Source organism: Meriones unguiculatus, chromosome 20, assembly GCF_030254825.1.
Source record: "Meriones unguiculatus strain TT.TT164.6M chromosome 20, Bangor_MerUng_6.1, whole genome shotgun sequence".
In the NCBI taxonomy this organism is placed as follows: Eukaryota; Metazoa; Chordata; class Mammalia; order Rodentia; family Muridae; genus Meriones; species Meriones unguiculatus.
Genome location: NC_083367.1, coordinates 36859374 through 36887180, shown reverse-complemented (window position 1 = coordinate 36887180; position 27807 = coordinate 36859374). Strand labels below are relative to the sequence as shown.

Sequence of the window (27807 nt, the reverse complement as noted above, 5' to 3'; positions counted from 1 at the left end):
TAATGGAAGTGGAGATGGGGAAACCCCAGAGCTGGCTAGCCAGACTAGTCAAAATGGAGCCATGGGGCAGAATGACCCTACCTCAATATATAGAGGAAGAGCAATTGAGGACACCTAGAGGAATCCTCAAGCTTCCACACATACATGTGCACCTGCACACACACACACGTACCTACACATATAAACACATATGTTCATGTAAGCACACCGCAGCACACACATACAGCAAACCCAGTGCCTTTATAAGCACTGTATTTCTCCTAGTAAAACTGATAGCATTAGCTGAAATATTTAATGTCATCTACTCTTATGAATGTCATAGCAGAGTTAAAATTTTGCTTTCTCATAGATGTAAAACTTCTCTCCTTCATATATATATATATATGTGTGTGTGTGTGTGTGTGTGTGTGTGTGTGTGTGTGAAAGGAAAAAAACTTTCTCTCCAAAATTTTATTATAAACACATTATGTCTTATTCAAAGTAGGTCAGTAGACTTTCGATGTCGCACTGTTGATTTCCATATAAGCCGATACTCTTAGACTTTGTGTTTTCATTGTTTGAATGATATTTGAATTCCATATCCTTCATTTCTGGAAGCAGTGCTGTTGTTCCAAATAGAGAAATATGACCTTCTACTACTGACAGAATCTCCCTTCCCAGCACTGAATAAAAAACATTGTCCTTGGCTTAGGAAATCCGACTTGGACTTAAAATATCTTTGTTTAAAATGTTCCTTCGAAGCAGTTCAGTCTTTTTTGTTTTTTACCAGGAGACTCTCAGAATCTATGTGGGCCCTGTCCATTCTTCCTACTCTCTTGGTTCCATCTGAGGTCACTCTCCCAGGAACTAACTCCTCACCTCTGAATTTTACTGACCAGTCACCTAAGTCCTGAAATACAATGGATTAAATACATGACACAGAGATGATTATGCTGAGTCATGGTGCTGTTTTGTTCCTGGGCCCTCTGCCCTCCAGTACAGAGGCTGGGAGAACACGCTCTTCTAAGAAGAAACAGACCACATAGTCATCAGCCAGGCCAAATGCAAACCTCCAAAGAGACTGAGTTGTGGCAGTGAAACCTACCTTAGTACTAGACTTTCTAGGCTACATTAAATCTCTGCTGGGATGCCAAGGTGCACCATTCATTCTGCTGTGTCTTCAAAACATCTACAGGCACCAGGCATTTGATCCTGTCCCACCGGCCTATGGTGCACAGCTGTGTGTCTGAGATCTCTCAGCATTACTAAGCAACTTCAGATGTGCTTCCTCCTTCTCCTGCTCCCCAACTTCAAGCATCTGGTGATATTGGGCTCCACTCAGCACAGACTCATGATTACATGCTATGTCTGAATAGTCATAACTGAAACCCTTATCTCAAGTCTCATCCCAGAACCACTGGTAACAAGTGACCACTTATAATAGGTCTGTCTTTCTACCACAGTCTCTTAAAGTTTGGGTCGTGAGCCTAGCCTTTAAGGCTGAGCCATCTCTCCAGCCCTCTACCACAGTCTCTTTCTAGGCACTCTAGCCAATGGCCCAGGCTGTCACTAAGTAGCGCACTTAGAGGAGGCAGGTTACCCAGGCTTTGTGATGCTGGCCACCAGATACATCCTGCTTGTAAAACTTACTACTATAGCAGAGCTTACTTGATGTGAACTCATTGCAATAGAAGTCCCCTCTTCTCCCCAATCAACCAATTCTGGATGGTGGCATTTGTGGAAGCCAAGTTATTTTCACCAAGTGCTAAATGGTGACATAGTGAAACAAGACTGGAATACAGACTGCAGGAGGGCCTTGACTAGTTTTCAGATTCTGTGTGGCCAGATCTTTGCAGCTGGACCTGTGGCAAGGTGGCCACTGACAGAAGAAAATCTCCACTGTAACAGCCTGAGATCACAGGAAACAAGCTAGACTTGGCAAAAATCCTTGGAAGATGCTGGATACATTTACACCTGAATCTTCATAATGATACATTCCATCAGGAAGCAGTTATCACTATTATCATTCTAGTGCGTCACAAAACCAAGCTTAAGAGGTTTAACAAGGATCCTGTCACAAAATGAAGCTCTAAGTGTTTTTCTCAACTAACTCTGATATTAAAACACAATAGAAATGTTTTAAATTAAAAACATGTTTTATTTATTTTTTAATTAAGTGGGTGGCCTGTAACCCTTTATGCCTCTAGATTCAAAACTGGCAATAATGTTCCACATGTTGGTCTTCTCAATTGTCACAACACTTTCCTCCTGAGAATATTTTTTTAAGCCAAGAATTTGCTAAATACCATAATACAAAAGTCTATTATTTTGTAACCACAAAATTATATAGTATATTGATAGCTCACAACTATCAGGGCATACCTGATCACGTGACTGATGCCTAGCACATCAGGGTTCTTTTGGATCCGTAACTATACTGAAGTGCAGGTCACTGTGGTGTATGCATCTTGTGGTTTTTCGTGTCCTCAAGTAGACAACTGCATGGGAGATAATGATATGTGCTAGGCTTTCTCCCACCCTCCTCAGACACTGGTCTGTCAGGCATACTCAAAGTTTTGGCACTGTGACACAACAGAGTGATTACACTTTAGAAATGAAAAACCTCACACTTCACAACTGGATTCAAAAAAAAAAAAGGAGAAAAAATAGAGAAGAAAAAAAGCTATGTGGTTCATGGGTGGCAGGATGGACATGCCTGGACCAGTTCTCTGAACTCTATGTCATGGCAGGTGTTGATGATTAACTGACCAGTCATCTAGAAGACAGAGCTATGGGAACAAGAATGGATGAACAGTCTGGAGATTATGGAGTAGCAGGAACAGCTAAGCCTGAGGTAAGGTGAGAAGTCAAAGGAGCAGGTAGGGAAGGCAGGAGTGAAAGATGGTGCTTGGAGAAAGGCATAGCTGAATATGCCTCTAACTCATTACATAAGCCCATGATTGAGAGGGCATGAAGACAGCAAACACAAGCCTTACACAATATTTGAAAAGCAATAATGAACTTTTCGAAATGCTTCAGACCTCGTAAATCATGAACAACACCCTAAGCTCTAAGTTACTATTGTCCTAGCTGTGATAGTTACCTTGACTATAGCACAAAACACAGAGTAACAGCGAGTTTTCAAGTCCGAGGAATTTCCTTCCTTACGATCCTCAGAAGAAAACTCACTGGAAGATTAGGAAATTAAGGAAAACAGACATTCCACTCAATGTCTCTCAGGAGCAGAATATTCTAACCCCTATATGTGTATTCAAGAGACTTGAATACTTGAATACTCTTGTTCTATGCTATCTGTGTCATACACAAAATTAGCTACACAGAGGAAATTACTCTTTTAGCCACAAAAATATTTTTTTCTGCTATTTTACTTTATCATAGGTCTCGGTACCTTGTGACTTTAGGTAGGAACATCTGCACTATTCAAAATCACTCAGGATACCTGAAAATTTTATTTGCAAGTGAAATACTTTTAATAACTAAAAGTATCATAATCTGCTAGATTATAATAGGCTTTTTCATTCTCACCACAACTGACGCTTGATTTGAAGGGGGGGGAGGGATTTCTTGTTTTGTTTGTGAGTGCATTCAGTGTTGAGGGTGAGCAGCAGGCTTATGTAATGTCAGATGGCTTGTTAGCAGCCTCCCCGGCCTGTAGACGACAGATGCCTGTATCCCATCTCATCCCGTGGACAACTATTACATACAGGCATTGTCAAATGTAATCTGGAGGTCAAAATAGCCCTTGTTGAGAGACAAAGCAAACTGTTCAACTCCAATAATAAGCCCACACTATATACCACTCGTCACAGTTCTAATCACTCCTAAGTACTGTGTGGGTGCACACATACACTGCATAAATTCAGACCTATGTTTTCTTCTGTTTTATAGATGAGAATGCAGGGTATCAGATACATACATGACAGAGAGGAAGCAAAATCCAAGGGGTCTGGCTGCGGTTTGAAAAGAGAAGGGGAATGCTCACTTCTGCACCTCCTACACATGAGTGGAAAAATGCATGGAGGTGCAACACAGCCCCTACACACAGAAATGTGTGGAGCATCCCACTATTCTGAAGGGATTTATAGTACAGGATGATGACTTTAATTAACAATTGTGCTGTCCATACAAACTTCTAAAACACCTTTTCATTGCTCACAACACAAAAACAAATAGATCGTGCCCAAAAGTGCTTTTCAGCAGAGTCTTCCCCCTAAGCTCCAGCTGAGAAGTCATGTCGAATGACATCCTGCTTTGAGCTTTATGAGAACTAGTACAGAGAAAGCAAATGAGCCACTCCTGCTCCACAGAGCAGTAATTCATACTGCTCAAAGCCAGTGTAGCTCTGATGACTGTTGCCTCAGTGATAGAACAGTCATACCGCACAACATGCTCAAGACAAGAGGCAAGTAAATGACACGTCAGCTGCCATTTCATGTATGTGGTCAACATGGCAGACAGGGGCTTAGATTCTTGATCTGCCAAACCCTTGATCTATTTCCTGAAACAGGTATTAGTATGACTTCACAGACGAGACACCCAGCTTCAGTAGCGTTCAAGTGGACAAGGCTGGAGTGCTAATAAAGTGACCAGGTCAAGCATTAGCTTTGCTTCTCGCTGCCTGTGCAAGTGCTGCCTTGAATAGTAAGAATGGCAAATATGGATGCATGTTTGTATGTGTGTATGTATGTATACTCATATGTGTGTGTATGTGTATTTAAACAAAGAATAGTCTAAAATACAAAAAGAGAGAACGTATTCCCTGGTGAAAAGCCCAGGTAAAAACTCATGGGAACGGATGAGATTTAAATCTAATCCTGACAATTAGGGTTTCAGAATATGAGTGATAAGGCGTGATTATTTGGTAAAGTTGGAATAAACAGGGCTGTGGGTATTCACACATAACTCCTCATGTTCTCATTAACTGTCCACCATTAAAGTTCACACTTTCCAGCCCATTATGAAACAGAAATAGGATAGGGGTTAAATGGTGACCATATATGATGTCTACCATCTTGGTTGTCAGCTTGACACACTTCATTTTCTCATTTTAGTGTTCACAAAGTTCCACGCATTTTGATTTTTAAATAGTCCAAGAATACGTGACTTTCTCAATCTCTACCACCCAGTTATATATTGTCACATTCATCTGTATCAATGCCAAATCTTTGAACACATCCTTGACTCTAGGTCTTATAGGAAAAAAAAAATAAGCCATGATATTCTCACATTAGAACCATCTTAGGGCTCTTACTGTTCTCAGGATAAAGGATGAAGACCTGGTAATGACCCTTCAACTGCTGTGACCATGTCATAGCACCCTTCCATCACCTAACACACTCCTCATGCCTGCCGCTGGCTAACTCCTCTTCACTCGCAGGGCTCTACAGTCCTTTACTTAACTTAGGCACCAGTCTCTCTGACCTTGGAGAGTGAACACAAATCTCACTCCTCTCTCCTTATTGCGGGTACTCGCAGCATCATCTACCTGCCCCAACACAGCACTTCCTACACTGCCTTTGTGCCCTCTGCCCTCTTCACTCCATGGAGGTAGCGGCAGCCTCGCTCTTGTTTACCACAGACTCCCAGTGCCTTTGAGTGGCACTTGAGAAGTGGTAATTCTCAACTTTGCATGAGTATTGGCACTGATTCCTAATCTGATTTATTTTAAACACACAAACAAAAAGAATGGAGTACAATGGTTACTATATTGCTTGCTATACACATTTTGAAAAGTGCCATAATGTCTGGGTGTGTCTCTTAAGAGGAACTGAATGTGGTCTTTGCTGTTGCTTCTATGCAAATGCCAGGGATGGATCCCAAAACAGCACACACTAGACACATGCTCTACCAAGTAACAGCCCACCTGTATTCAAAACTGCAACACCAACCCATAACATTATCTCTTGAATTTGGAGACTTTTTTTAAGAGGTAGGAGCTAACATACCTCATTATAAATTTAAGCTTTGAACTTTGGGTTAACATGATCATACTTTACAGAATGATTCTCATGGTTGAAATTTCAATAATCACCAGATTATATATTTTTAAAATTAAAGAATCATAGTTGTCCCATTATGTTTCTTCCAGTGCCTATTGTCTCTCTTTCTTTTGATGTAAACAACATTCCAGGGCACTTAATTACTTTCATTAATGTCTAAAACATTACTTTAAATGAATATATGCATGCATAGTCATGTATTTATTATACATATACATATCATTAAGATATACACATGCATATAAATATATATGTATCACACTAATAAACATGCTGGATGAGGCAGCTGCTGCTCTCAACAGAGGCTTTTACAGACAAACCAAACATAGGTTTTCCTTTTATAATTAACATATGTCATGGAGATAGTGCCACTCCTCCCAGTCTGACTACCCTTTCTCACTTCTCAAGCAGAGGTGACTGACATAAGATCCTGGAGAGAGCCAAGCCCTGGTGCTGAGGGGAGACAACAGAAGTCAGTGCTTAGGAGAGACGAATTCGTCAGGGCCAGACGAATATACTGTGAGGCACACAGGAGTTAGGTAACCATGTGCAACTTGCTTGACTTTCCTCAGTTTTGACTTCCTTTGTGTGAAAAGGGGAACATACTACAAAACTCATGGGGCTTTCTAAGAATGAAATGAGAAATGTAAAGAGCCTGGCATAGCGCCTCCATAAACATTCAACAAATGGGACCCAGCCATTACCTGGTTAATCTGTACCACTGCAGAGTTAGACTGCATGCATTTACTACACACATACGTAGCCCACATATCTACTATGTATATGCATATCATTAAGGTCTAATATGCATATATATGTATTCATACCGATAAAAATGCTGGATATTGAACAAGTTATTACTCTCGAGAGGCTTTTCCAGACAGGCCAAACATGGGTTTTCCTTTTGTAATTAAAACATGGGGTGGAGACAGTGCTGCCGCTCTACGCCTGACTTCCCTTCCTCCTTTCTCAGACAGAAGATAAAGGAAACAAGTCTATTCAAAGATGAGATTTAAAATCTACACACCAGCTGCTTTCATTGCATATAGATGATACTACACAGAACATCAGTTAAGAAAACAGGAACATTTGGCTAGGAGAGTAGGGAGCGTGCTGGGGAGCCTGATGGAAAAGCCATTTTTATTAGGTATGTGGTACTAACAGCTGCCTGGCTCTTTAACCAGGCACAGAGATGCCAGGCGATGCCGCTGTTGTGATTCTTAAACCAAACATGCCTACAAAGTAAAAGCTGAGGTTTATCAGTCGAGTAAGAAATACTTTTAGAACATTAAGACAAGATGTTTAATTTCTCAGGGTCCCAGCCCTAGACAAAGCAACTAATGACAGTTGGGAGAGGAAGAATGAGCCTCTGTGAGGGATGAGCTTCTTATATGGTTAGCCTTGGAAGTAGACACACACACACACACACACACACACACACACACACTGCAAAAAAAATAGACTCAGCAAGTTTTATATACGTGTGTGTCTATGTGTGTGTGTATACATAAATACATAACTTTATTTATGTAATAACATTGAGGCTATCAACTTGAAGGGTGATGTCACAGAGTTTCAGGGTGGATAGCTGAAAGGGAAGAAAGGGAAGGGGGAAGTGATGGAATTCTGTTCCAATTAAAAAAATATTTAAAAAAAAGAACTGCGTAATGCTAGGGATGGAGCTCTGCAGGTGGTGTGCTTTCCAATCATGAGCAAAACCTTCAGTTCAAACCCCAGCGTCTCATTAATAAGGCATGGTACCCCACACTGGATGGTAGCCCTTGGGAGATGAAAGCAGGAACAAGGAAATTTAGGGTTGTCCTTGATTACATACTAATTGTGAGGCCATCCTGGACTGCATAAACCTTTACCTCAAAATAAACAAATCCAACTTGGATTCCTGTTCTATAACAATGAGAAAATTTTAGAATGCAGGAAACATACACAGATACTCTTTTTCATGGCCCCTAATGTACCTGGTGCTCCCTGGGGCTTGTGAAACACTTCAGAGTGGAGTACAGGTCTTAGGCTTCCCGCAAGGTAGACAAAAAACCCCAACCCAACCCAAAACAAACAAACAGCAAACCCTTTCCTACCTGCCAGTTTTGTTTGCCTTTTCACACCAGCCCTTGAACATTCCATCTGCTAAAATCCCCCTGTGTGTTGGGAAACACCAAGCACAGTATGGTGATGCCTAAGACCTGAAATCAATCAGAGGCACTGCTTCCTAAAACGGCCTTTAAGCGACTGCATGGAAAGGAAAAGGCCGACGGCTATGCTAACCAATCATGTACCTTGACAGCTTTCTCCCTCTGGAATTCTAAAGCACAGAGAGTGCCCTGCAGGTCAAGGGAATGGTGATCTGTCTTTGTACAAATCTCATGTCTGGAATTCCCCTCTCCGGCTTCCAGGAAGGAAAGCACTGCTCAACCCCCGCTGAGAACTGGAGGGGGGCCTTTATTATTAAGGTGACCAGACATCTGACATGGGTAAAAGACACATCTCATCCTTGCTACTCCTGGCTTGTGCGTTCAAGCCATTTCCTCTCCTCTCTCTGACAGACAATGCAGAAGGATGGAAGGCAATGAACAACATGGGGAGAGCATGATACATCAGGGAAGCTAGAATGAAATCACACAGCATTAGGGAAACGAAAACTAATGCATAATCATTTGTCCTATATTGGGCTATAAACCCTTGATCTCTTTACATCACTGAAAAGCTGGGGATTTGATGAAAACTTTTCAGGAACACATACATCCAGAGTGTCTTCCCTAATGAAGAATCTACAACTGGTTAATTCAAACCCGTATATGGTATGTCAGTTTGCAATGTGTGTTGCTACTCCTCAAAAAATATCCTTTGTGGACCCCAGACTGTAATGTTTTCCTCAGGAAACCTGCAGTGCAATTCTCCTGACCACAGGCGGGTGGAGAACTATAACCATAGAACTGAATTCACAGAGTGCTAGACCTGTAGGCAAGGGTCTTCGCGTAGACAGCCTTTCCGGAAACATGGAGAGAGACAGGGATGGCATTGCCCTTCCCCCTTGCAACTCTTTCTAAACCGTCATGTCTCACTTCATCTTATCATGCTGCGTTCAGAATCAAAACTGTTCCCTTAATTTATGAAAATTCAGCACTACCAAAGGACAGGGAACTAGAGACATACTTTGATTTCAGCTCTTATTCTTTCCCCTGCTGTTGAGGACAAACATTCAAAGCTTTAAGCCTCCAAAACATACACTCAGGGTAGAGGGATCCAATACAGCTAAGAAAGAGAGAGAGAGAGAGAGAGAGAGAGAGAGAGAGAGAGAGAGAGCAAATGCAGTTGTCGCCAACCAACCAACACCTTTTGCTTTTCTGTGTCAGTCTTCATTTTTAAAATTCCTGCTTGGGGTTTTCATACCAAATATTTTTGAAAAACAACAAAAACAAAAAACAAAACAAAACAAAAAGCAAAATGATCCCATAGGTTAAGAGCTCTCTGCTATTTTAGGTTGAATCTGAAGTACGTGTATGTCCCTCCTTACGTCAAGACACAAAGGAGTTGAATGTTCTTCAGAAAGTCTTTAAGAGTATAAAGCTCATGAAGAAGTAAACTTTGAGAGTATTAGCTGATGCCCTGTCTTCAAATCCAGTCTGTTAGGCACAAAGCACAAGGTTAATAATGAGCAGATTAAGGCTAACCAAATCATCAATGCAGTTTTCCGTTTTACTCTTTAACTCCTATTTTCAAGGTACCGGGAACCTCTGCTGCCAGTGCAGCTGAAGCTGCAGCCTCGCCAATAATCAATGTGCATTATCACCGAGGCTGTAGACACACCCTAAACTGAAAGCACACAGACCTAATTACTGAGCTAAATTTATGCACAGAGCTGAAATACTCTCAGCTTTTCAGTTCACAAAATATTTCTTCCAGTGCTCATACAGTTTCATCCAGATTCACCCTTCTCCCAGCGTTCTCTTCTGTCTACAGACATGAACATGAGGCCAAGGAACTAGAGGTGACTGGACACTGATGAACGGATGAGAACTGTTCAGTTCAGCACTCAGGTTTTCCTGAGGATGAGCATCGTTTCCGTAGGATAGCAACAGAATCAAGACAAACAGTGCCTTCATTTCCTGCCATGGGAAGCAAGGGTTTGGCCAAGGGCAAATAAAATGAAAGTGAGAATGGAAGATCCAAGATTTCTGTCAGTAAAGTAACATGGTAGCAAAAAGTTGCATTTATATCTTATAATTAGCTTTCTATTTACAATGTCCTTACTAAGTAGGGGCATGTGTGTGTGTGTGTGTATGTGCTTATGTGTGTGTATATGTGTCTATGTATGGTGTCTGTGTGTTTATGTATCTGTGTATGTGTTTATGTGTGTGTATATGTATGTTTCTGTGTGCCTGTATGTGTGTGTTGAAACAAGGCATCACTTTGAGGTCCAGGTTGCCCTCAACCTCCTAACAGCTGGCCTCCCATAGCCTCCTGGAAGGCTGGGATTCCAGGTGTGAGTCATGCTCCTGGGTTCTAAATATTTTTCCTAATGAAAGTCCGCACTGATTACTCCCAGCAATTCCTAGTTGCTGACAAATAAACACCGTTTATTAAATAACAAGCATCATGCTGAGAGAGCCATACATTTCTCTATTTTAGTGCTCATAGCCATTCTGTAAGAGAGAACTATTAGCTTCATTTCACAGGTGTGGGAAAGGAGGGCTATGTGGGGTTTTCCCTCCAGCACATAGCCTCACTAGATGGAGGAGATTTTTGGCCCTGTGCTTAAGTTGTTCCTCATTCTGGTTACATTTGTGATGAGCTGCTTTCTGTCACCCACCAGTAGGGCCAGGAACCTACTGGAAAGAGAAAAAGGTGTCTCCACTTGTGGGAGTTCTGAAGTCCACAAGAGGGTGAGTGCTGTAGAGCTGATGTTGTCATCTGAAGGCTCGAGGCAAAAAAGGAATAAATGATGTGGCAACTTGGAGATAGGAGACCTTATTAAATACACTGGAGCAAGGGCTTCCTAACAAAACAGAGTCTGAGCAAGTGAAGGGATGCTCTCTTCATGAGAGGAAGGAAATAAAACAAAATCTTAAATAAGGCACATTCTGGTGATAGTAACTTAGGTCAATGAAGCCAGACTCCTGCCTAGTAACCAAAGAAGTGAAAAGGCGCAACTGTGACCATGATACCCAGACACAAAATGCAACATTCAAGAATGATATTTTCAGACTCAAGTCACAGCATTACCCTGGTATCATGCTAAAATTACCTACCCAGTCCCCCTGAGTAAGAAACTCAGGAGACAGAGCCCAGTCATACGACCCTGCCTTCACACATTCTCCAAGGAATTCTGATGTATGTCAGTCTGAATCACTCCTCTAAGAAAAACGAAGGGTTACTGGAATCCTTAGTGGGGCAACTGGAGTGAAATGATATTTTAGAAAGATGAATTTGCAGAATAGATTAGAAAAGAAACCATTTGCAAATCTGTATACTTCACAGAGGTCTGTCATGCATTTGGGAAAATGAGACAGCGTTTTGTTTTTTTTTTCTGGGAAGGAGAATAGCAACAGTCTTTCTCTTCTACACTTTTCTTACAGGAAGAACACACTGATGAAATTGTGATTTCTCTGGTGGAAAAAACCCTCACCTATAACTTTTTTTTCGTTTTAATAACACTGTGATATTGTAAGCACTGCTTATTAAAATACCTTTGTCTCAAGAACTTTTGTAGGAAGGGAAAATAAGATTTTAATTAGCTGTATCATGTGTAAAATCAAAACATAAGGAAAATGACAACTCTTACTAAATACAGTCACTACCTTAGAAAACAATGAACAGAAATGACTGAGGAGCCCATGAGAGCCACACACCTGAAAAACAAAATGTCTGAGGGTAAAACAGATGGCTGAGTGACTTTTCAAGAGACTATAACTTTTTTACTCCAAAAAAAATTGACCTTTAACAGAACCCCACAGTCATTTACATTTATTCCAATGATGTTACATTTACTTAAAGGATTTTTTTAAATGAACCACTTTCACAGCTAGTTTACAAGTCACATAATAAAACAAATACAGTTTTCACTGTATAAATCATTCTGAGAAACAGTTTTAAAACTGGAAAAGGTCATTTTCTATATTCATTATTCTCTTCATCCACTAGATATGATTCTTATACGTTGACGGGAAAAACAAAGCAAAATTCAAGTCCTCTTCAATAGACAGTGGCTGGTTGCCCAGGAGTACTTGTGTGATTCCTTAAAAGGAGGTCAATTAACCAGTTATTCCTGCTGCTATAACTGTTTAAAAACATATGTGCAATTAACAAGTCTTTGATGGGTCCTAGTTAGGGCAAGGTGTAGAGTTGGTGACACAGCTGTCATTTGTTAGAATAAGGAATGGATCTTTTCCTTCTCCCAGCATGATAGTTCTAGAATATATTAATGACCATAAAGAGCCATGCCACAGAAATTCTGTATTCTTAAAGGAAGACAAAGACAAGTAATTCTAACCTGTACTGACTTCATCTTATTACTCACACAATACCTAATAAATCATAATTTTATTCACTCTATCTGCTAATGCAGTTTCCAATAGCAGTTAATAAATCATCTTCATTTCTTTGCTCCTCAAATCCACTGACCTCCCCATTTAAAGCTACTGAGTTCTTCTACACACATTCTATGTTGAGTAAACCCAGGAGGATTACATAATGAAGACTAGCCAAAGTGCTTAATATGAGTGAATGCATACAGTTTATTAATTCTGAGCCAACCATCAAAGACAGCATCCTTCGTACTACATAAGGCCTCCCTTACATTTCTTAATAAGAATCCTTTACAAAATTGCTGACTTGTGTTAATAACTTCTTAAGTCAGAATATGGACTATTCTGGCATTCTAATTATGAGCTGAAAACCTATAGTTGATGAGATATAACATTCAACACTGCCAGTTGACTACAAAAATAACATGTTTCAAAGATCAGCATCTTAAATATTATAAAATAACCACCATCTCAACCCACTATTTATAAAAATAATATACATTTATATCAATTGTTATTCATCATGTTCACACAGTCTCAGCCAAATTTCAATAGCCCTGGTGTCTAGCAGACTATTCAAAGTCCAAATACAGATGCATTTTCAAGTACACAGTTCTTAAATACCCTATATACTGCAAACACAACATTTGATTTGAAGGAATCAGCCAAAAATCAAAACACAGATTTCCCCAACTCCATCAATACCAGGCTTTCCTTTTACTTGAAACGAGCTTAGATAAAAACATGTCTGTTTACATCACCAAACTTCTCTAACTCAAAAATGATTAGATTGTTCTTTCACAAATAAAAAGATAAGTGGTTACAAGGTATAAAAGGTGTCCTTTGGATAAGTTTTCTTAAGAATTCAACTCTGGAAGCCCTTCCATTTTGGGTATCAAACAAGTCATTTCTTAAGTGTGTTTGGACTATTTTTAACCTTCAAGTATTATTTGAAATATTAACATGCCAATGAATCTAAACCAAAGAAGCTCTCTTCCACCACCCACAGATCTGCAGAGGGGCAAGGATACTACCAGGGAACTAATGAAGAAATTCCAAAACTTCAATATAAAAGTGAAGATCAGCTGATAAACTGAGGCTCAGCTTTTGGAAAGTGGAAAAATCCAAAGCCAATCACAGTCTCATCGCCTACAGAAATATAATGATCAAGTAGAATGCCTTCAGTGCCATGGGTGAAAGGAGAGTTGGTTCAGGGGACGCTGCAAGAATGTACTATGATCTTTCAGTCCAACCTACTTACAGGAAAACTGAGGTAAAGTTACCAGGCAAAGGCTTAGCTTAGTATTTTTTAAAATTATTTTTATTTTTACTAATTACAGTTTATTCACTCCCTCCCAATCCCATCTTCCCTCCCTTTTCCACACCTGTGCCCTTACCCCAGTCCACTGATAGGGGAGGTCCTCCTCTCCTTCCCTCTGACCCTAGTCTATTAGGTCTCATCAGGAGTGGCTGCATTATCTTCTTCTGTGGCCTGGTAAGGCTGTTCCCCTCAGGGAGAGGTGATCAAAGAGCAGGCCAATCAGTTCCTGTCAGAGACAGTCCCTGTCTCCATTACTATGGAACCCATTTGGACACTGAACTGCCATGAGCTACCTCTGTGCAGGGGTTCCAGGCCACATCCATGAGTGGTCCTTGGCTGGAGTATCAGTCTCAGAAAAGAAGCCTGTGCCCAGACTTTTTGGATCTGTTGCTCCTCCTGTCTTCTCCCAGTCTTACTATCTCCCACTTCTTTTAAAAGATTCCCTGCACTCTGCCCAAAGTTTGGCTATGAGTCTCAGCATCTGCCTTGATGCCCTGCAGGGTAGAGCCTTTCAGAGGGAGCTTAATATTTTTTATATGAAAAAAAAAGTAAATGCTCAGGTCCAAAGAAATGGTAAATCATAATGCTTTTATCTGACCAAATATGCTTTCATAAAACAACAGAAAAGAAATTAAATAATTAAAAACATTTATCTACAATACAGTCAAAACTGTGAATGAGTTAACATATTAGTCAGAGATGGGGGTGGTCTATCTACTTACGACATTGGCCTACACTTAAACTGTCTTTGAAAGCAGAGGCCTAGCCTTACAATGAGAAAGCATGTAGGAAAGGACTAGTGCTTCTAAAACTCATTTTCTCCCTTGTTAAAGCAAACCTCAAAGAACAACAATTTCTACTGAGCACATTCAATGGTGTAGATATCTACGTGCTTCATATCTGAAAAAGGAAAAATTTGATCGGCTGGAAATAGGACTCTGAGATGAGGTCCACACCTTAACCATCTACAACTCTGTGGTCTTCACTTATGCCCTGGCCAAAACCAAACCAAAACAAAAACAAAAACCTTGAACAAGCACAGGCATTTGACAGCTCGGGCATATATATATTTATATGAAAGAAAAGCTAAATTCAGACTGTCAGGTTCAGCTCAGGGAATCTAGACTGTTACCCACAGAAAGGGCCAGGAGTTCTGGATGTCAATTGCCAGGTTCTCTTGTCCCTTCAGACCCAATGTTCCTCGAGACAGCTTGAAAAGATCACTCAATGAGGAAGGATCTGACAGAAACAGAGGCTCCAGCAAGACCTGTGGTGTTTGCATGCCACAGTGTCTCAACCACAGTCATTCATAAGCCTGTGTATCAATTACTGCCACACCCTTTCCCATAAACTCTTGGCATATGCAAACAGGCTTCCCCAGAAGTGTGGCAACAAGAAAATATTTTAGAGTATGTTGTACTGTATTATTAAACCATATTCTTTCTTAACTGTGTGTTATTCATTTGGTTTCCATCTCATTTTTCAAACTTACCTTCACACCAAGTTCTCCTGATAAACATTCACAGGAGGGCCTGGAGACTAGACAATCTAATAGGAAAAAAACTCATGCATCAATACATTAAAATGCAAATAAAAGTTAGTATCATATTGCCCGAGATCAGAGAACATTACATCAACATGGAGGCTGGGTATTTGCTTAGTTATAATCTAGGAAGACAGACTGTCAAGTGCAGGGGCGGGGAAGGGGAGTTAGCTATTCTCATCACAAATGCCAAGGAAACACAAAGGTTACTCAGGGTTTTTAATTTTATCTCTCTGAGTTACATGTAGGACTGCCGGGCTCTGATCTACCTCAAGCAGCTGGTAGAGGATTCCTGACAGATGAGCACTGACTCCTAAATGCTCTTCTGCCTTAATCTCATTTGGTTTTCTTTCAGGTACCTAATGATCACAGAAATCCTTATCAGGACACTGTGGAGTTGTGGTGGGGAGGCCTCTGCTGTCTTAAGAGCCAAATATCAGCCAGCATTGCTTTTTCAGGGTATACCAGAAGCTGTTCCATCTCCCTCCAAGATGTTCTCAGCAGGGCTGCTGGATGCTGGCCTGCCAGTCGTGACTGAGGAGGCAAGCGAGCCGTAGCTGGACCAACCAGTCTCCTGGGTGCAGTCCCCATTAGAGTCCGTGTATCACCATGCGAACTGGCCCAGTCAGGCACTGATCTGCACTGCCATACCCCATCCTTCAGACACTAAGGACATTTCATGAAATCCAATGGGGCCCTGTGGGTAATATGTAAAGTGAGAAATGGACCTCAAGCTGCCTGAGGACCTTTTGAATCTAAAACCTGATACAACTAAATTCAATACGAAATTCTCAAAAAAAAAAAAAGAAAGAAAAAAGAAAAAAGAAAAAGGCCAAGAGCTACAAAATCTAACTAATTTGTACAAACTCTCATTACAGAGTTTATTATAATTACACATTTTTTTTTTTTTGCCAAATCTAAAATATATTTTCTTCTTACTTCTTTATAACACCCCTCTAAGGACCAGACAAGGTAAAAACCCACTTTACTAACTCTATCTTGAGGACTGATTTCAGTACTTAAGGGGGCAGCTTAACCATGACAACCCTGAAGACTGTACTTGAGAGCAAGTGGATCTGACAGTGAGAAATGAGTTCATGTTTCACACATGCTCTGAAGCACAGAAACAGAAGTATTTGCACTGAGTAATAAGTTCAAAGATAATAAAGGTTTGTTGTAATTTAGTAATCTAAGAGAATTAGAATTGACCATAGCACAATTAAAAAAACAAAAACAAAAACAAAAAAAACCACCACCTATCTGGACAAAACATTTGGGTGAACTATACAAGTATCTCTTTGTTAACTATTATTATAACTGTCTTTTGAAATTTTATCACTATATCTGTATCTTATTATTCAGCATATAAAATGAAGTACCCTTGGAAGTAACAGCAATGTGATAAAGCAATATCATTTACTGTATACAAGTAACATGCCTGTCACCATGTTAAGCTGCACACACAAGGTCACTTTTAAACCTCAACGTCCAAAACATAAGTATTAATATAAAGCTTTCACTACAAATGAGGAAAATGAACTTCTGAGAGATTAAGGAACTTGGCAAAGGTCACAAAGCTAGTGAGTAGTGATGACCGGACCCAGAACTGGGTAATTATGTCCAGTACCCAGGGTTTTACCTCTCAAGTCACTGCAAGTGGATAGAGAAGAGGGGAAGGTACCCAAGTTGACTTTCCAGGACCTCCTCAAGGAGACAGAAAGATCCACAGATGTGTGTATGAGTGTGTATGTGTGTGTTTAATGTATATATACCCCCAAAACCTTTATAGTTCTCACTGCCTGTGAATTCTGCTGTCTACAATGCAATGGGTTTAGAGCACATACCTTTATAGTTCAAAGAGCTCCTGAATCATGGCACCTCTCTTCTCTAGACACCCACATCCTTTTATATACTACGACCTTCTTTGGTTCTCCATTGCCACTTTTTCTCTACACAGAGCTGTACAGTGTGGTGGTTACAAATACGTCTACTCTCGTAGAGAACTTTATAAACATAGAAAACCACATCACATCACACTTAACCTATGTAGCTTTAAAAACCATTTCCTGAGTCACATCCACAGTAACGTTTTAAAACCTCACTATAGTTTACTCAAAAACCAATAAAGTATAATCTATAATAGGGCAGAGCTAGGTGACATCTGTTCTTTGCTCTTTCTGTCTTAGGGTCTGTAGAGAACAAACCTGGTCAGCCTGCCAATACCAGGAATTCTATTCTCAATTCAACTCTGCCACTAAGTGGTGATTTCCAAAAAAAATCTTGGTGTTTTGCACACTCCACCATAAAGTAACACAAACTAAGGCACCACTCAAATCCCATGCAGCTGTGATATTTTATGATATAATATATATGTTGAGGTTTAAAAATTTGTTAAAAACAAAACAAAAACATGAGGCTAGCATTTTCCTGGCATATTTTTTATAACAACAACAATAACAAAAAAGAACTTTTAGAGCCTGTACAAACCTCCTTTTAGAGAGCATGAGGCAGGAAGGTGATTTCCGGTCGCTCAGGCACTGACCACCAGGAAAAGCAAAGGGGGAAAGTTTGGACACCCCTTCCCCCCGCACACAAATAATCAAGCATCTTTACACTACGGAACACACTCTTCTCTTCCTTTTTTTTTTTTTTATCTATTTAGGTTATCGTGTCAATCATTTCTGTTACCTCTGGGATCCTATTTTGGCTTCCTATGTGGTATAAAAGAAATTATAAGGTCCTAGGGACTTCGCATCTTCTCTATATTTTAACCTTCATCCCTCATAGACATCTGTACATATTCATGCCTTGTGCCCTTGACACACATGCCAAAAGCCCCATTTAGTACAGAATCTATACATCAAGGCTATAAAAACATTATACTTCAAGTATGTGAGTTCCACAGGAAATCTGAAGAAGCTAAGCTCTCTTAGAAAAGCATTTTTACATACTCGAAGCACCAGGATCCATTTCTCAAGACTGTTTAGCTGATTAGCTCACCTAAGGGCTGCTGCAGAGGTTTCCAGGCAAGATGCACATTTTCAAGCTGTCTTGCGCAGCTTTTCCTAGGGTAAGGATGTAAGGATGTAAGCCCTACACAGGACTCCCTTATGTGACTCTACCTGCCTGATACAGTGGAGCCAAGGTATTCGCTTCATCAAACTTACAGAATGGCTTGCAGAAAATTAAACTGAAGATGGTTCATTTCTATCCACAATATTTTCTTGTTTATATAACTTCAGCAGTTAGCACCTACTCTAGTATTTACACTGTTGAAATCAGGACTTATTCATCTCTACAGCTTCCTTGCCTTGGGATCCCTGAATGGGGCAGTTTACACTAGCATCTATTTAATAAAGAAAATAAAGGAGCAGGGGCTGTTGGACAGGAAAACAACTGAAAAGTATAGCAGCCCCTTGGGCTAGGACTTCAAAGGATAGCTTCATTACACTGTAAATGTTCTTTTCCACACTAAAACCCATAAAAGTCACCTGGGAAGTTAAGTTTCAAAATAAAAGTGTTTTTGTTTCAGTTTGTCAAGGTAACTTATTCTGACATCTGATCTTTGGCCAAAGGGCAAATAGTTAATATTTAACATAAACTGTAAACTCTACTGAAATGCCTGTGCACACTCGCACAACACACACACACACACACACACACACACACACAACTAGTGCTAGTGTAAAGTGTAATAAAATGTGTTTTAATCATTAGCATCAACATGCATCTTTCTTTATATGCTTGAGCCTATAATTAAATAGGTCTGGAATGAAAAAGCCTTCTCTTTAGAAACCAACATGACAACTGTAGCTATAGGTGACCCCATTTGAGAGACCCAAGGCTGCCAGCTCGCAGCACTCGATGCTGCTCTGATGTTGTGAGGGATTCCAGCATGAGAGGAGTCACTTTGTCTTCTTTTGACACTCACAATGCCCCATAACTTCAGAGAATGAAAAATAAAATGTTCATTGTTCAAAGTAAATTAGAGCCTTCATCCTAAGGTACACCATAGGCTCACCACTTTGCCCACAATGCTCCCATCCCCCCCTAAAAAAAAACAACTCCTAAAAAAACCTTATTAAAAAAAAAAAAAAGGAAGAGTGGAAGGGGAAATAGAGTACATTCCTAATAATTCCATGAGGCTATTTAACTTCTAACACTTTCTTAAAAGCTCAGGGTAACTTCAGTACAATTTTCTGGGTATCAAATTCACGACAATAATATGCGTTTGGCATATATCACAAGCCAGGAAAATTCCAGAATAAATGTTTTCACAAGCTTTTCACATGGGTGGAAAGAGGAAAGTTTACATCAAATCCATCATTTATGGAACTGGTAGAATTCATTCAATTCACTCATTCAAGTAGCGTCCTGTTTCCAATTATTAGCCTACCTCCCCTAAGAAACAAAGTTATTAAAAGTCCAGTATGGTACCGACAACACAATTATGCCAGTGTTATAAAAACAATGTGAATTCCCTTTGAACCAAACTTACAAATTCAATTCTATAGCATCCAGCTTTTAACTATAAAACTTTTAGTACATTCAAGTATGTTAAAGAACTTAACTAGAACATATAGAAAAACAAAACAACAGAACCAAAGCAAAGGGCTACTAGGCCACAGCGAGTAGACTAAAGTGCAGGAAATAAAATATAAATGTAAAAAGTTGAAGCCTAATGAGTCATCAACCACTGTTCTTTTCCATGAGCAAACACCACTAGGTCCTTTAGAACAACTTCAGTTAAGGATAAGGGGCTGGAGGTGGGGTACTAAAATTTATTATATCCATGCATTAAGCTATCCAAGAGTAGCAAAAGAGAATATCATGAGTTATTCATGATTTTGGTTTACAAAGAACTTGAACTATTCTAACGGAAAATCATAATTCATCTCTCCCCTATTTCTCCCCTAGTCCTGGTGGTCTTTGACTAAATATTGAAGCAAATCACGCTGACTACTTGGGGTTCTCATAACAGCAGGGAATTGTAAAGAACATGCTAGTTCTAACATTTTATGTAAAACAGGACAGTTTGAACTAGGTTCAAAGATGTTGGCACAACATGACAGAGGCTACATACATTTCCTTGACCTGGTAAATGAAGTTCCTTTGGTTTAGAGACATAGAGAAGGAGGGTCTGATTGCTGATGGATACACATACTGCTAACACGCTGTTCTCAGAGAACTGTACTAGTCACTGTGTCTACTCTAAATCCACTTTCAGTTATTAATGGTCGGCTTAATGCTTTAGTGTTTACAGTTTCTTCTTCTAAAAACTACAGTTCACATTAACTGGCTGTGCATATGGATTCAGGAGCATGCCCTGTACGACAGCCTCTCTCCAAACAGCTACAGCAGCAGATACCGATCATTCGAGAGTAAATTTTCCAATGGTCTGTAATGATTCAGGAGCCTAATACATAAGGTTGGGAAGTTGTTTAAGAGGCAGAAGTGTGTCCTGTTCTCCAGGAAGGGCAGTGCTGTTGGGATTTCACTGAGAAGAAAAACTGTTGGAGGAAGTTGCTTGGGATAGCAGAACCCATTCCCCCACTATGCCTGAGGAGGGGTTTTTTTGTAAAGCAGAAAAGCCATGGGCCTGGAGCACTACAGGAACTATTCTCAGAGAAGGCTGAAAGGGACCTAAGTCCCCTTAAACTTGTTCAATAACATCTTACCTCATTTCATATGGTCTTACGTTCATCCTGCCTCCATTCTCCAACCACTTGAAATTTCTTTACAGCCTCCAAATTCTGTTTACCCCCTGGAAATGCTATCATGACCCTTTCCTCATAATGGGCCCAATATCAAAACAACATTTTCTAAAAAATATTACATCCATTCACAAAGTAGTTTAGAGGATGGCCCCAGAGTTGGGATGCCACGATTTTACCAGAACTCTACAGGTCTGGATTCCCGGAAAACACGGGGAAGCAGCCTGGAAGGAGACATGTCCCCAGGGCCTGGTGACTGGGAAGCTTCTGCTTCCTCATTAGGGTCTCGACTTGGTCACTAACTGCCTCATGAGCTGTAGGCCCTCAGCTTTCACCTTTGAAATGATAGCCTGGAAGGATTTCCTAGGGTCCCTTCACCTTTAAGCTTGCCAGAGAAGAATCACATGCTACAAGTGAAAATAACCAGAAAGAAATTACACAGGACTTTTATCAAAGTCCATGTTTGCTCTAGGTCAAGTTTATTATTGAACCGCTTTGAAGGTCGACCTGTTGCATCATAGAGAATACCCCTTTTCTGACAATGTTCTAGACATGCAAGAAGCAGTAGGCGTGTGTGTGTGTGTGTGTGTGTGTGCGTAGCTCTCAGGCTTTAAAGCAGTAAAAGACAGCAGGTGGCCCATGACAGGAAGTCTCAAGTTCCAAGTTTACAGCCTGTTACATACACACAGAACGCCACCTGGCAGGAGAAGGCCACACGACTGAACCCAGGGTGCACTGGTTAGCTGTTACAACGCTTGTGGCATGCGTGGCTGATGCCCTGCGTTTCCCGTTAGCTTCCACTCCAAACCACCTGCAAGCCTTCGCGAGGAGGGCTGCTCAACACCTGCACGGTGGCTGTTTTCAGAGTGGACTCCCTTCAGCCATCTGCCCATGTACCCATTCACACCTGCCTCTCACAGCTTAAGGTCACCAAGGCAGCAACCAAGTTCAACCGGATTCAGCCTCACAGCCTAACTACTAAGATAGTAAAGGGAAAACGTGCAGCCCTTGGCAAAGGGTGGGAGAGGAGACCTCCTTTGCCTCTGTGTGATAACGTGGAAGCCCTAAGTTCCAACCGTTTATCAAACCTCCCTGGAAAACAACGGCGTGGGTCGGATTTCTGGCAGGGTTTACTCACCTCTTTGATCTTTGCCCTCTTCTCACGGATGCTGGCGTCGGCGGGCTCCCGGTTCTCTACCCCGATAGGGGGTAGGAAGTCCACCTTGGGCAGGCCCCCAAACAGATCCTTGTCACGCAGCTGGTCCTGAGCCACCTTCTCTTTCTCCAACAGAATGTCTCTTTGGATCTCCTCCGGCAGCTTCTGCAGGGTCTCCTTGGCTTCCCTGAGAGCCCGCTCATGGTTTTCGCGGATCCTGGCTAAGTTGTCCTGCAGTACAGCCCCCGGGTCCCCGGGCACGCCTTCCTCGCGGTGTCTGACTCTCCCCTCGGCGGCATCCTCGGCGCGCGCCCCGAGCCCGGGCTTGTGCTCTGCCGGAGGCTGCAAGGCAGGATTGGAATGGAACAGGACCCCGCTGAGCAGCTTGGAGGAGTCAGGCAGGAAGAAGATTGCCCCGAAGCAGAGCGTGATGAAGGCGCTGAACACCAGCAGCAGCACGAACTTCTCGGTGAGGCGGAAGGCGGCGGGACCAGACCCTTTCCTACCGCCGCCAAGCCCCCCGCCCAGGCCACCGCCCAGGCCGCCGCCCCCAGGGCTACTGAAGAGCGGCAACAGGCCCCCCACAGGCATCGCTCCGCTCGTTGCGGCCGCCGGTCGGCTGTCTGTCCAGGGGCCGGGAGCCGAGCCGCTCAGCAGCCAAACTTCGCCGCCGCCGGTCGTCAGCGGCTGCGGGGCCGGCTCTTGCGCATCCAGGCCGCCCAAAGCGCGTGTCTGGGTGGCGGGTCTCCGAGCCGCAAGCGGCTCCCCGCCGGCTCTCCTCGCCGGGGCAGCTCCTTTGGCAAAGAGGCACGCGCGACACACCGCTGGCGGCAGCCCCTGCGGGGAGAGGAGACGGCAAAACGCAGTGGTTAGGAAGAGGGTGAGAAAGTTTCCAGCTGGTCCCCGCCCTCCCCTGGCCCCGGGAGCCGCAGGACAGTTCCCCGGCTGGCAGCCCCGCGGTCCAGCGGCTGGCACCTCCCTAGGAGCCCACTTAGGACTTGGGGTGAAGTTTTTCCAGTCGCGGAGGCTGGCTGTCCCGCGCACATCTGGGTCAGGGCTGCGGGACCCCCTCGGTGGCAGGGGCGGCGCACCTCCGGGCAGCAAGGGCGCCGCGTTAGTCGGGGGCTCGTCAACTTCTCCCTCCGCCCATCTCCGAGCGCGTCCGGGAGGGCGGTGGCGCGCGCGCAGCCCGGCGGCTCTGCGGCCCCGGGACCCGGCTCAGGTGAGCGAGCGCGCTGACCTGCAGGCGAGCTCCGGCTAACCAGGCGCCGTGCTGCCCTCCGCCGCGGCCCCGCGGTGCACTGATAGCACTGCCGGTCTCCGGCGGTCGGAAACGAGGGCGGTGACGCGTCCGGAGAGTGACAGCGCGTCCGGGCCAATCTCACGCCTCCCAGGGTCCCGCGGGGGTGGAGCCGAGGCGGGGAGGGGGCCGCGCGGGGCGGGGAGTTTACGGGAAGCGCAGCCTCGCGGGGGCCCGGCAGAGGCGGGGAGGTCGCGGCTCCCCAGGGCGCGGGGAGGGCTGGGTCTGTGCCTAGGAGCCGGGTCTGACTCGCCCTGAGGACCAGAGCCTGGAGTTTACTCGGCCCCAAGTCCCCCTCGGGCAGGAGCCCCGAAGGTGGTGGATCCTCGAGTGACCGCGACTAAGGCGGGAGCGTGCCCCAGCACTCGCAATTGGCGATCCCGGGGAGAACGCTGGGCAATGGATAGTTCTGAATCGCGTCTTTTCTCAAGTCACTTCTCCTTACCTAAGACAGGGATTCCCCGGTGCCCAGTAACTCTCAAACCCGGAGTCTCTGGGCTCCCCACAGAGCTTTTGGGCTCTCGGCTCTGCTTCGCTTGCACCCTTCTACATCCATGGACACTCGGGGTTTAGGGGACGCTTGGGGCTCTAAGTATGCACCTTCATCCCCTTCTTCCCCCCCCCCAAAAAAAAAGTTGTATGCCTCCCTCACACTCCCCCACTTTCGAAATTCATTTACCTCATCGCAGTTGGTCAAATTTTCCATCCGAAGAAGACAGTTTTTTTTTATGCTGCCAGAGCTCCAAGCAATAAATTGAACCCTGTTGAAATTAAGTCTTGGATGCGACAACTCCCAGCAAAGGAAAGACTTGGTCCAACCGAGACTGCTTTCAAGACAGCCTTGCAGTGTTCAGCCTCATGGAATGTCATGGAGACTGGCTCCACCTCCCATGACAGCGCTTGGAATGCCCTGCTCAGGCTGCACACAGTCAACATTTTGACCTGGCCCGGAACCCCCAGCCTCTGGGTGAAGGGACGAGAAAACATTTCACAAACTGTGTTATGGATCCCCTGTTGCTCCCCAAAGAAACTGTTGCCAGAGAGGAAAATGTGACTGACTTCCCACCCCTGGAAGCTGATTTTGTAGCTGCGGTGTTCACCCTCAGCCTTCTCCTGAAACGTGATTTTAGTTTGCCCTCTACTTGTTGCCTTAAACCAGAGGAAAATAGTTGGCACCTTCCAGGAGAGCGCCCACCGTTACAGTTGTTTCCAGGTGTTGGGCTGTGTGAAAAAAACAGAAAACCAAGTCAGAAATCCTGCGGCAGTTTTCGCTTAAATATTAATTTTAGCCATCGTTATTTGTTGTGTATTTTTTTTTCTTTTTCAAAATGGGCCGGTCACACGTTTGAAGTCCTGGCTAATAAGAAACTGTGGCTTGATAAATCTGACTTCAAGACTTGATTATTTTGATACTTGCTATGAAATTCTATGCCCAGAAGAGTGCAGCATATCCAAACAGGGTAATAGATTTCACTCTAAAAATGAAAGCAACAATGTTTTCTTTTAATGAAGGAAAGGTAAATTTATTTCAAAGTCTATTTGCAGGTTGTGGGTAGGCTGAAAAAAATGTAATCACCGTGAAATAACAGTGTTTATTCCCAACCAGACTCTTGAGACCGAGCTACCTCGTGACAACTGGGGCTAACTCCTGAAGAACCCAATTGCTTGCTGTCCAGTCATTTGGTGGTGGTTGTGGTGGTCATTATTTTTCCGACTATGTTTTAAGAATGGAATCGTTTCTACAAAGACAGAAATACCTATTTTAAATTGATAGAAACATCTTTTTAAATTGATGTAAGTATGTACTCCAGAAAACAGCAAAATCCACCTGTAAGTACATGCACTAGAATATGACAGAGAGGTGATAACTAATTCTGTTTCTAAACTCTTTAATCTTAACATCAAATTAATTTGGACATTTAGGATACTGCCTGTAGCGGATGCATTAAAATTTTAGCATAACAATTAAAGGTTGATTTTCCCCTTAGAAATTTAAGTTTGAGATGTGTGTTGTTATTACGTTATTTCTAAATTTTTTAAGTGACTGTTTTTTTAAAAAAATTTTTTTTGGTTCACTTTTATGAAGCTTACATTAAGGGTTCTTCACCCCTGCCCAGTTTATCATTAGACACAGGTTTACTGTAATCAAGTTTTGGTTTTGGTAATTTGCTAAGTGAAAAGTTAACTTGTATGGTGGAATATAAGTCCAAGTTCAAGGATGCCCATCTGTGAAGCACGTTGAGAATGTGATGGGAATACCCATATTGGGCAATAGCAAGATTAAAACAAACTCACAGAGAAGTTATTTTAAGACATATGTTAATCAAATCTGCCTTGCAAACCTCTTTAAATAGCCACCCGAGGCCCCGTGTATGTGTGGTAACCAGGGAGGAAGCAGGACAGACAGCAGGTAGGAATGAGCACGATACAGAGGCAGGCTGGCACTGTGCCCTGTACTCAGCACTCAGTACTCCAAGCTCTTCATCATTTCCTTCAAGAAAAAAAAAATAATGTGCAAATGGAAAATAAATGTGACTGGTTTTGTTTTTTCAAGCCATGAATCTAGATCCATCCCTTCAGTGAAGGCTCCAGCTTACCTATCTGAAGGAATGCCTTGATCTTTGTGAATGGAGTGGTTTTGACAGGACTGCTGTTTGCTCATTGAGAACGGGCTAGTATAAACTTGGCAACCTTAGCATTTTGTGAGATTATCTTCCTCATGCTTCGTTTTCTTTCTTTCTTTCTTTCTTTCTTTCTTTCTTTCTTTCTTTCTTTCTTTCTTTCTTTCTTTTTCCCTAATTTGATCAGCGATTTTTTTTTTCTGATGTACAGCTGCCTTGTACTGTTGGCCACTTGGCTATAAATGTAATTCTCACTTTATCCCCCTTTCAGACTTTTTTTTCAGTGTCTTTCTTAAGCAATTTGTACATATTTGTGTTTCGAGATTTTTAAAAACAGTCAAAGCAATCTCTGATTAATTTGGCTGCTTGAATTCCAGGGTTCTTTTTTTTTTTTTTCAAATAAGTTGGTAAAATTGTTGAGTTTTTACAATTTAAAGCCCCAAAACCTTTCTTGGGCATTTACAATCTTTAAGTTAGGATTCTAGGACAGATTTCTTTTAAAGATACTAATATTTATTTTGGGTTTAAAAATAAAATACAGCTCAATGAATAAGTAAGTTTAATCTAGATAACAATTACTGAATATTCATAACAAGTTGAATCCCTGATTAATAAAGTTTCTAATTCACTTCAAATCCAGGTCGGAATGGCTCTTGGCTTCTATTTAAAAGTGAAATGCAATATGAAAAGAATAATTTATTGTGATTGTTAATCTTGACATTTTGATACTTCAATGGACAATCTTGTATTTTACATTAACTTTAACAAAGAAATTAATTAAAGGCTTAAAATAAACTATCGGTAATATCGGTACTTAAACTGGAATCTATAGTCTATTTGTGATGTCATGGGTTTTTTCCTCCCCTACATTTACTTTGGGATGTCTAGAGCAGTAGAATACTTTCTTAGAAATCCCATTGCTTTTGGAAACAGGAAGAGAAGGAGTAGCTATGCAGGGTTGAATTCTTCCTTATGCCTACCTTGACCCTGCAGGGGCATGTTGGGACATCTGTTTCTGTTTTCAACACTTGTTTGTAGATACCAGCAGGCCCCACTTTTAAGACACTGTGTAGTGCAAATATTTGCAAATTGGCTTTAAGGAACTTCCCCTGGAATTCTCCATAGAAAGGAAGTTGTGAATGGTACTTGTCTCACCAGTCTCGGCTATGAAGATCTAGGGCTCTGCAGAAGTCTAAAGTGTTGAGGTAAAATACTGTTGCAATGCCAATAGTCAATGTAGCATTAAATTAGAGGTTTTCATTCATTTTGAAATTGGGGCTTGAAGCCAAAGTAATTTGAAACAACAGATGTAGTGATAGTCTCCGAGAAGTTCTAAAGCACCTTGCAGGGTGAGAATGATGTATGGAAGTTCTCAGATGTAGTTTTTAAGAGAGTAACAAAGGGTCTGAATGAAATAAGCCTCTCCAGTGCCTGGGCAAGGGTTTGAGTGAGGAATGTGTTATAGATGACACTGTATGCCCTTCGTGTGTGACCATGATACATGAGTTGCCTGTGTTCTGTGATTCTCATATTTTACCTGCAGTATTGCTGTGGATCTTAGGCAAAATGTTTGAAGTAGCATCTGGCACAGTAGGCATTCAAGGAGTTTAA

General features: G+C 42.2%; 1 protein-coding gene across 4 annotated transcripts in view; it reads right to left on the bottom strand.

The window, feature by feature from the left end:
* Man1a1 (mannosidase alpha class 1A member 1) overlaps positions 1-24415 on the bottom strand; it is a 190662-nt gene extending 166247 nt beyond the window's left edge. The window contains exons 1-2 of one of the 4 annotated variants that reach the window (XM_060373417.1): positions 24255-24415; positions 22258-23112 (exon numbers count right to left, since the gene is read on the bottom strand). In XM_060373417.1, the coding sequence (XP_060229400.1) occupies positions 22258-23112; positions 24255-24281 (882 nt within the window). In that variant the 5' untranslated portion in view covers positions 24282-24415. Of the gene's footprint in view, positions 1-21083; positions 21453-22257; positions 23113-23366; positions 23615-24254 lie in introns of those variants that run through there. The other 3 variants (XM_060373419.1, XM_060373418.1, XM_060373420.1) reach the window with 3 other exon arrangements.
* Between the last annotated feature and the right edge of the window lie 3392 nt (positions 24416-27807).